Consider the following 11,268-nt stretch of genomic DNA (forward strand, 5'->3'; position numbering starts at 1 on the left):
TAGTTGTTGGTAGATGACAAGTTAACGTCCGCTTCCAGCTAACTGATATCACAGACTAGGTAGTTGTTGGTAGATGACAAGTTAACGGTCGCTTCCAGTGGATACTGATATCACAGACTAGGTAGTTGTTGGTAGATGACAAGGTAACATTCGCTTCCAGCTAACTGATATCACAGACTAGATAGTTGTTGGTAGTATTTGGATTGGTTGAATCGGATGATAAAGTGCTGTTCGATTGGTTGTTGTTAGTTCGTAAAATAAAACCTAGGTGTATCACTGTATAAATAGACACATATTGAGGGAAACTAGTTAGCAATATTAATAAGGTTACATTGACTGTCAAACAATCGTATTACAATTTAAAATAGTGAATTAATTAGACCATAGTTTACTGTCCAGTAGAGATTAAAGTTTCATCATGTTGGCAATTAATTTTAACCTTGTTTCACAATGACAGGAAACATCAGTTAGTTAAATTAACTCGTTAGATTGTAACTTTCCTCATTAATTAACTCATTATCTTACCAGTATTACCTAGCTTGATTAATTATAACCTTGAACATTGCTTAATTTACTACAGTTTACTGGGAGAATGACAAGTTGAATGTTTTAATAGATTGTTATCGAAAAGTTTAACTTATTACATTTAGTATGAGGACAAATATTAAATAACCATTATCTTCTGAGGAATATTTATTAAATATTAATTATCCATAGTCCTACCTGAGGAATATTTATTAAATATTAATTATCCATAGTCCTACCTGAGGAATATTTATTAAATATTAATTATCCATAGTCCTACCTGAGGAATATTTATTAAATATTAATTATCCATAGTCCTACCTGAGGAATATTTATTAATTTTACAGTATAAAAGTTGAAAACAGATATCAATTCTGACTTAAACTGTCATTATTTATTAAGTCATTATCCAGTATAGACTATAACCTGATTTTTTGTAGGCTTGAACATTGCTAAACTTGACTAATAAGATCGCTTAGCTCTGAGTATCAACATGTTTTTTTAGGTTCTGTTTTAATATTTCTAAATGAGAGTATAAACAGATATGCAGTAAGAACTGTTAAACAGGTAGAAAGTGTCAGCGAACTAACCCCTAACCCCCTAGAGTTAATAACAAGGGGCTTCAGCACGGCAATATAAAAATAAATCTTGAAAATACTGCTCTCTGCATGGCATTGTCTGTCTTCTTTTAGCCCAATTAGGTGCAGATAACAAGAAGTGAAAGTTCATTCTATTTCGTTTTAATGTCAACCAAGAAATAATATAAAACGAACCGAATAACATTAGCTAGTATTATTTAATGGTTTAGAGCCCATTGTTAGTGGTCTGAGTCCTTAAATGACTGTTAAAGATAATTCTTTGTGAGGTTAGAGCATAAAAGAATGAGCCATTACGAGAACATTGAATAACGGCTGTCTAATGAGACATAACGACTATTTTGTCCACTTTTCATCAGTTCTGTCAGGTAGCTGTCAATTTCACATCATCAAGATGTAAAAGCTTCTTTATTTTCACCCATTAGAGTCCCTGCTTCACTGACCCCTTAAAATTTCTTCTGTTTTATCACTAGGACTATAAAACATAGCCCTATTTTATTTGAATTTTACACAAAAGTGACCAAAAGTTTATAGATGGTAATTGAAAACAGGGAACTCTCGGTTAAAATCAAACACTTTATTTTGATTGAATAGTGAACAACAGTTATCAATAATTGGAATTGAAATTGAAATTCAGTTTTCTCTCACGGCCCCCATTTTATTTGAATTTTGGACAAAAGTGACCAAGGTTATATTATTGGTGAGCATGTCAACCCTCAGTAAAAATTGATCTTCGATTGACATTGGGACATAAAGTTAGTTTAAATTTTAGTTTTCTCACTAGGGTAGTAAATCTCTGTTCTTGTTGAATTTGAATTTGGAGAAAAGTGACTTGTAGTATACAAACAAATCACAATATGAAACTTGAAAACAGAGAAATATACAAGCCTGTAAATACTTGCTGAAACTGTTGTTAAACAAATCCTTTTAATATATACTACCTCTTACGATGAACAAAACAATTGAAATTTTTAAACTTGGTCAAAATGAGTCACATGGTGCTAAAAATAACATTTTAAACTTGAAATAAGAGATATCCATTAAAGATCGTATGTTACAGATGACAATAAAAAAGGTGCCACAATAACAAGATGTTGTAGAACATGTTGAACTGTCAATAAATCAGGCCCTTAAATTACTCACTAGGGCCCTCGACAATACGTTATAAAATAAAAACTAATTGATGATAATGAGGTGCCTGTACAACTTGTCAATTTGTCACATGATGGAGATTGTCTCTGTATTAGATGACAAGAACTAGGAGGGTTACTAGTTGTCAAGGGACAAGGGGTTTGATTGTATTAATGATTCAGGACTGAAGATCAGAGGGTTAAGGTCCTTGTTTCAAGGGTCTCCTAAAGAGTCTATACAGTGGCAGAGTGGCGCAGCCAAAGGGGGGCAGAGGGGGCAGCTCCGAAAGCAAGTTTTGTCGGCAAAAATGGTTGGGAACTATGTTCGTGTGTGTTATTTCCATGTAAGAATCATACATAGTATTTTATTTGTATGCTCTCTACTATCTCCACTTTAAAAGGAGTTTATTGAAGTGACTCTTATTTAAAATAAAAATGACCATCACACGTTACGTTAGAACGACTTGACTTAAAGTCAATATCCACTTTCTAAGGAGTATATCAATGGTAATTAAAACCAGTAGTAGTAGTTTCACACCTTCTGTTGAAAGACTTGATATGAAGTCAATGTCCACTGGTCTAATTCCCAAAGGAGTTGTTGGCGTAGGTCCGATCATAATTTACATTCCACTTGACAATGATGAATGAAGAAAGGACGTCCAGTCTATAATTTCTGTCTCAAAGGACATGAGAATAAAATTCTATTTATTTGAGAAATTTGAGTAAATGAATGATAATAGTATTGAGAAAGGGTAAAATCTAGTTAGACCTGTTTGAAACCAGGGATTATATCAGACTTTTGACTCCATCTCATTGTATTATAGTACATTACTCCCTAAACTAAACATTCTAATAACAAGAATTACAAATATTTCAAAATTTGATAAAATAATCTATTTTTCATTGTGGTTTACTATATATAGCATGTTTATAATTGTATTTATTTAGAACTGGTTTAACACTGAATAAATTATCTTCCTTAATGATCAACGGATTTATGAAAATTTTTTATTTTATGATTCCTAAGACAATCTCAATCAATAGTACATTGTAGTTGATATTTCAATTCATACAAAAATAAATTACTAAATGCCATTCTGTTCTCCTCCCACCCCAAAATATTTCTGTTCAGCTTTCAAATAGTACCATATATTCTATAAACATTGGGTTTTTTTGTTATTTTATAGTATATTATATTTTCTAATGAATTTTTATTTTCTATTTTAGGTAAGTTTCATCAAGATTATTTCAAGGTCATTAAGTTAAAGGTCACAGGTCAGAGGTCAGAGGTATTTTAATTATTTCTCACACCTCTAATTACATATTTTACAACAAACATTTGACTTTTGACAGATAAAATGCATCATTTCTAAACATTCATTATAACAGAAAATTCATATTTTATCAAATTTTAACAAATATCTCAAAAACATATTCCTAAATATAAAATCACAAATCCACCCAAAATATTCTCTAATCCCAAACATTCTCCTAATCCTGACAAATTCAATAAAATCCACTTCACATTTTCCTAGATTTTTAGTGGATTATTTTGATTTTTTGAGAAAAGATGATATATTAGTATATAGGATGATCTTATCATTCTGATTCTCTTTCTTTGTTAAAGATATAAAATTCATTATCAAATATCAAAAATATTTATCTCCCCATCAGCTGATTAATCTGATAACTTTAATTAAATCATTCAAATATCACAATCTAATCAAAAATCAATTATTTCATCAATAAAAACATGAAAGAGAAATAAAAAACAGAAATAAAACTTGATACAGATTGATTGAATTGATGGAGTTTTTGAAGTGGGATGAACTAGTTTATGGACAGTTCAGATTATAGGGGGTGAGAGCTAACACACTGCTGATTCTGGGATTCTAGTCTTTGTGGAACTACAGGAACCACCACAGACATGACTGAAAATTTGAAAGGTACAAGTCGAGGCTATCAGTGTCCCAGATGAACATAAAATAATTCAGGGAACTCTTTACAATTCCATCAAGCCATTCTTATAAAACTGAATACATGTGACTAAAAGTTGACCACCATCAAACCAAGTGAATCTGAACTATTTTATGATTTTTGTTATAAAAACTAACAGTTTATCAAACTTCAATAGTATAATTTGTTTTATTTTAAATAATGTCAGGAGGGTGACAAGTGGCTTTAATAAACGATACCAAATTTTCAAACAAATGAATTTAACGCCATGTTTTTTCTGACATTAATGACCTAATGAGAACTTTGATAAAATTCCACGCTATTAATCTAATGTTTTAATGTGAGAAAATTCCATCTTGATGAGGTCCGCGACTATAATTCATCATTGTGTTTTCTGTAATGTGGCAGCAGACTCAATTCTATCAGTTTTATAAATTGGGTTAATTCAACAGTTTGCATGTTAAATTGTTCTTTGAAGAATGAACCCAAATCGTGTTTGTTAGAATTAGTATTTTAATGACACATGGAAGCTTTAAGTTGTCAATTCGACGAAGTAAGGGAATTTTGAAAGACTTTTATAATAGCAATTTGACTGAGAAGAATGACTGACTAGTTGTAGAATGTTATAATGAAGTAGAATGATTACAGTGCAGGTGCTCTTAATAATGGCTTTGAGAAAATTCACATTTCAGTTATTCTTGTTAAATCACTTTTAAACCCTTCAAGTTTACATAAATAGTAATATTTAAACATTTCTTCGGACAATTTCTTTAACAAATGGTAAATTTATTGAGGTTAAGACAAGGGATGACAATATAGTTAAAACAACAACAGAGAAATCTCTACATTTAAAAAAAATCCCCAAAATTTATTCATACTGATGACAATGTAGTAAAATTTAAGCATTTTCTGGAACTATTTCATTAATGGATGAGAATTTCATAAGAATTAAGTCTCGGAATAGATTTGATGTGAAGGAATCCAGCCTGATAATCTTTCTCTTTGACTGGCGCCAAATCTTGATAATCTCGTGTCTGTTAGTTTGTCAATTACCATGGAATTTCTTCCAGAATCTCATTCCATTCTGCCTGGTAATTGGACTTTATCAAATGATGCTGTTGATTCAAGAAATTTGGACATTTTAAGAAAATGAAATTGGACATGATACCATGATAGAATGGAAATAAATTGGAATTTGGTCTCTGAAATTCAATTGTTTTATGTTTCAATTATTGAACATACAATTCCACTTTGATAAGAGATCTGGCTTTGTCTTCTATCAATCTCCAGAACACCTTATTAATAATATTTATATTTATTCTAGCAATTGTAATGATTTGAATTAACCTGATCCACGGCTGTTGATTTGACTCCATTTTCCGGACATGACCGGTAGCGCAGCTCAAATGACTTATCTATACGTTGATTGTTTCAAAAGAAATCAGTATGAAGTTTACAGTATTTCTACTTTATCAGTTAGATAAACCAAGATAAATATAGTGAAAATTAATAAAAACTGAAACGGAGAAGATGATATTATTCTCATAGATTTTCTGTCTCAATATTATTTTGTTTAAACAATATTTATTTAAATAATAAGATGGGGCAACAGGCTTTCGTCTATTATAGTACTCTCTCTCTCTCAACATCATGTATTGAATGAAATTTTAAAGATTTCAGGTGACTCAGTAAAGACATTGTTTATTTTGTTGGAAAGTGAGAGCGGTCAGTTATAGTACTTCTCAATCCAATTTTATACAATTTCATAAAACAACCTTTTAAACAGTCGTACTAATAGTTATCCTATTTCATGACATTTATCCCTTATTAGTCCATAAAAATAAGAGATGTGTAGCAGAACAGCAGATATATTTGATAAATTGGTTTATATTTTGATGGTACCTGGATGGGCAAAAATATCTTCTACATCGAAATTACAATTCAAAATCAACATATCACTATTGATCTTGAAAGAATTGCATGTGAACATAGTTTGAATGTGACAACACCAGAAACCATGAATGAGCTCTTGATTGGATAAAAATAACAATTTTATATTTCTTTTCATGATAAATTGGATCTTGTTCTGATCAGAATCTAAATTCAAGCCACAGCTTCTGAATGATTCAGGAAATGGCGCCTGATTTGGACAAGTTCCTGTAATTTGTCGAGTTGTTATGAGAGCGATGGAAAGTCTGGTCGTTCATTAGTGTAACATTGACATGAAACTTTTCAATATTTCAAACAAGTTTGGTTGATCTTTGAAAAAAGACTGTGTATTCTTAGACATACATTGATGTGAGACTGGTCGTTCTCTTGAAAATATCGTTGATTTACGAAAAGAGACTGGCTCTTCATTAGAGCATTATTAAAACTGGTCATTCTTTAAAAAGACTGGTCGATCTATGAAGAAGAGACTGGGTAATCATTACATTGATAAGAGGCTGGTCGTTCTTTTTAAAAGACTGGTTGATCTATGGAAAGAGACGAATTGTTCATTAGTGCAATATTAAAACTAGTCGTTCTTTTCAAAATACTTGTCGTTCTTCTAAAACGTCTGGTCGATCCATGAAAAAGAGAGTAGTTGTTCATTAAGGAAACCATGACAAGAGAATCGATGTTGAAATGAAAGAAATTATAAATTGGTGAAGAAAGTTTGAGAATTAATAGGACCTGCTTCGTAGTTCAAGTAGCTCGTTGGAAAAGTTCAAGAGCCTCAATCTGACATGGACAGTCTCCTCCAATCATCATTCACCTTAATTTATTCTCCGTCTGCTCAGGTTGTCGTGGATACACAGTCTGATTAACAACCACAAAAAGTCAACAATATTTGACTATCAACTTTAAGTAGAAAGAACCAGACTTGTCCAATTTGGTACATTGTCAGTCAATCTTGATTCTTTCTTCTCCAATTTTCTAAAAATTTGTTTTTGTTTAATTTCAATTTTTAGGGAATCTCAAGAAATAAGTTGATCAAATATTTTCATGTCCTTTATGATTTTGTCAGTTCAAACTACAGGGGATCGTTCGTTTGTTGCCGGATATTTATATGATTTCAAAAATAATGGTTAAATGGTTAGAAAATACACTGAGCTAAATTGTCAAATCCAAAACCATGACCTCAAGTTATTTTACAACCATAAACAGGTTTCATAAGACCATTTGACCACTAGCTCTTTTACTACCATAAACAGGTTTCATAAGACCATTTGACCACTAGCTCTTTTACTACCATAAACAGGTTTCATAAGACCATTTGACCACTAGCTCTTTTACTACCATAAACAGGTTTCATAAGACCATTTGACCACTAGCTCTTTTACTACCATAAACAGGTTTCATAAGACCATTTGACCACTAGCTCTTTTACTACCATAAACAGGTTTCATAAGACCATTTGAGAAAGAGTTGCTGCCAATAGAGAAAAATACTCCAGGCTCTTACTAACTAAACATTGAACTTAAACCATTAAACATTCGTATTTGACCACTAGCTCTTTTACAACTCTAAATATTACCATAATGCATATATACAACATATGTTGCAAATCAGGAAAAAAACTTGTTCTCATGTACTTTAACAAACTAAATTTCACAAGCTATAGTACTCAAACCAACAAAAACTCCATTTGACCAAATAACAAATATTTTTATGTGTAGAAGACCTGATGAAGGGCTGAAAGAAATGACAAATTGACAATCAAGTCACAAATCATGTCAGAGGAAGTGGCTATGTCAACACAGCCCTCATTTGACCCCAAATATCTGATTAATGTTTTGTATTTTATGAGAGGGTATTATTCTTTATTATTGATTCTAGTCATGTCAGGGGCCAAACCTGCTGAATTTGATTTTGACCAATTTGGTGACACAGGGTTTGTTTTAAATAGATCGGTGTCCCTGGCAGATATTTGATGATGAAATAAAATCAAACATCATGGACAGATTGCTGTTTCTGAAAACTCAGATTTGTTTAAATTTGATGTCTGGTTCCATTGTATTGTCTTTGACTTGTTGATTTTGACAAATTCATTATTGCAGAAAGCTTGAGGTTCAATTCCTTGTTAATTTGATAATTTGGCATAACATTATGCTAGTCAAATGGGCTGTAAGTGAGTACAAATTCCCCCAAGGACCAGCTGGTAGACAAAGGATCCTTGTGAACCTAAGTTGTTATCTTTGTAAAATCAGTACCAAGAGGTTTGGCCAAGACCCAAACTGGTAGACAGGATCCTTCTGAACCTAACTAAATATTTCTGTTAGAATGGTGGAATCTTTCTAAAGATTTTAGAATTAGATGTTTATTTTGATTGAAACACATTGTTTGCCATAAATATGAGAGAACTATGGAAGCTGGTTAAATTGAGAATGTTGAAATTAATTAGTAAAAGTTTGACGTTGCCTTTAATTTGAGTTAATTAAAGTCATAAATTGATAGTTGGGTCTTAAAGTCAGTGACATTAACACTTGTATGTGTAAACTTGAGACTTGGAATGGTCTAATTGGTGACATGAAGTGTAAAATTGAGACGTGGATTGTCAAGATTATGACCAGAAGGTGTAAAGCTAGGACTTGGAAGTGTCAAAGTCATTGATCGAAACATGAAGGTTTCCGTTTCTGTTTTCACTATTTTCGTTTTTTCGGTGTTATAAAGATTAAAGTTTTTGTGGCGTTAAAACGCCCTGTCAATCTCGTGTCAAATTATAACATTAACTAATTAAATTAGTATGATGAGTAACAGGTCCTAATAGCTATGATTATCCTAGTCTCTTTTGGTTGAAGCTAGAATTCGGAAACCTTGGTCCCATTATTAAAAGAGTATTCTTCAACCTATTGGCATCGAGCTCTTTGAATTAGTAAGATGAGTAACAGGTCTTAATAGCTATGATTATCCTAGTCTCTTCTTGTTGAAGCTAGAATTCTTATACCTATGGTTGCATTGAGTTCATTCTTCAGCCTGGAAGCTTCAAGCTCTAGATTTCAAAAATTGCATTGTATTAATGCTTTAATATCATAAACAAAGTAGTGGAAGCTTCTCACTCTTCCTCTAGAACACCTGATAATACACTGCAATTTTGTTTGTCAACTTGCCATTACTTTCAGAGAGTCTACATAGCTAATAATATTTATTTGGTATGTAGGTTTGTCAATTTGACGTCAATTTAAGAGAATTCACATAGCTAATAATATTTTAGTGGTATTTGTCAACTCGATATCCCTTTCAGTGAGTTTACGTAGAGAATCCACATAGCTAATATTGTTTATTTATTTAGGTTTTTCAACAAGACATCCCTTGTGGAGAGTTCACATAGTTAATAAAGCTTGATTGATATATTTTTTTGTAAATGAGATAAATCTAAATTTCACAGTCACAATAAAAACATATCTTATAATATGACGTATTCTTTGTTTCAAAATTATAACTTTTAGCTTGTACCAATATATTTCCTGGCTTGCATCGTTATTGCTTTAAAATATTTAAATTTGAATCTAAAAATGACTCCATTGTGTGAAATTGGTGTAGTGGTCTGAATAAAACATTTACAAATTTAAAAACACAAGCTGACTCATCTGATTTCCTTGTATTTTAGATAATAAATGACTTCATGTATCAAAACCATTTTTCATAACTTGAGCTATTTGAAATTTGAGAAAATGTGAAATGGAGGTAAAATGTGCGAAACCTCATTTATAATATTCCATAAGTGAAGTTTTTTCAGTGCCGCTGACATGCCGTAAATTGGAATCGTTGAAAAATAATCAAATTCTTTAATTTGATTGGTCCGTTGATATTTGTCTGGACCAATAAATCATGGTAGAATAATGATTCACCTAGAAATTCTAGAATATGATATCAGTAGCGATGAATAACTCGCGATGTTAAAAATCAAACTTACGCACTTTCATTGAGACTCATAAACTTCTTCATTGTCGTTTTGTTTGTGTTTTATACCTGATGGTCCTGCTCTTTAGAGAAGTCCACTTCTATACCACTTCTACTCTTGATTGTCTCGCTTGTACGAATTGTCTCGCTTGTACGAATTGTCTCGCTTGTATGAATTGTCTCGCTTGTACGTATTGTCTCGCTTGTACGAATTGTCTCGCTTGTACGTATTGTCTCGCTTGTACGAATTGTCTCGCTTGTACGCATTGTCTCGCTTGTACGCATTGTCTCGCTTGTACGCATTGTCTCGCTTGTACGCATTGTCTCGCTTGTACGCATTGTCTCGCTTGTATGCATTGTCTCGCTTGTATGCATTGTCTCGCTTGTAGGAATTGTCTCGCTTGTACGAATTGTCTCGCTTGTACGCATTGTCTCGCTTGTATGAATTGTCTCGCTTGTACGCATTGTCTCGCTTGTATGAATTGTCTCGCTTGTACGCATTGTCTCGCTTGTACGAATTGTCTCGCTTGTACGAATTGTCTCGCTTGTACGGAGTTTTATTATAAAAAGAATAAATTAATCAAACAATCAGCAAATTGTTTTTAAAGATTTTAGTCTGAAACTTAAAAGAAATTTTTATGAATCGTCAAGTCGTTTATTTTTTTTCGTTGCTGCAGTTTTAAATTATAGTTAACACCATTTTATTCTTCTCTAGATTTTCTTACAATTTTTATGTTTTTTCTAATGATTTAGCTACGAAGAAACATTATTTGTTTCCCTCTTATTACTCCAAATTACCAATTCCATTTTTTCTGATTTTCAAAGAACTCACAGTCCATTTTAAGATAATGGAAACTAAAAGAAAAGTTATTTGTTTTCTCAGTGTGGAATATCTTTCGATTATTAGCTAATAGTTTTTGTATCATCAAAGAAAAACAGCTCACATCAACCAATCATTTTCTTTTGACTGAAATCATCGTAAAAACTTGTAATGGGGACTAAATCCGTAGTACTGACAGAAAAATGCCATATTGAATTTCTTTTATTACTGATTTTACCGTGTTGGAAATAAAACCACAAATCTTTTAAAAGGGAAATGCAGTTTTTATGCTACAGGACTTAAGAAATGAAACAATTTTGGATTTGTAAGATTAGGAGTTATATTTTAGAAGATTTTC

The 11,268-nt window shown here is 31.9% G+C and overlaps 1 protein-coding gene across 1 annotated transcript; it reads right to left on the reverse strand.

The window, feature by feature from the left end:
• Positions 1 to 10,202: 10,202 nt before the first annotated feature.
• LOTGIDRAFT_143080 (hypothetical protein) lies at positions 10,203 to 10,550 on the reverse strand (the record flags this gene model as incomplete). The annotated part of the gene is made up of 1 exon (XM_009052938.1): positions 10,203 to 10,550. A coding segment is annotated over one exon (348 nt), but the record flags the coding sequence as incomplete, so codon positions are not given.
• Between the last annotated feature and the right edge of the window lie 718 nt (positions 10,551 to 11,268).

The sequence above is a fragment of the Lottia gigantea genome, assembly GCF_000327385.1.
Source record: "Lottia gigantea unplaced genomic scaffold LOTGIsca_192, whole genome shotgun sequence".
NCBI lineage: Eukaryota > Metazoa > Mollusca > Gastropoda > Lottiidae > Lottia > Lottia gigantea.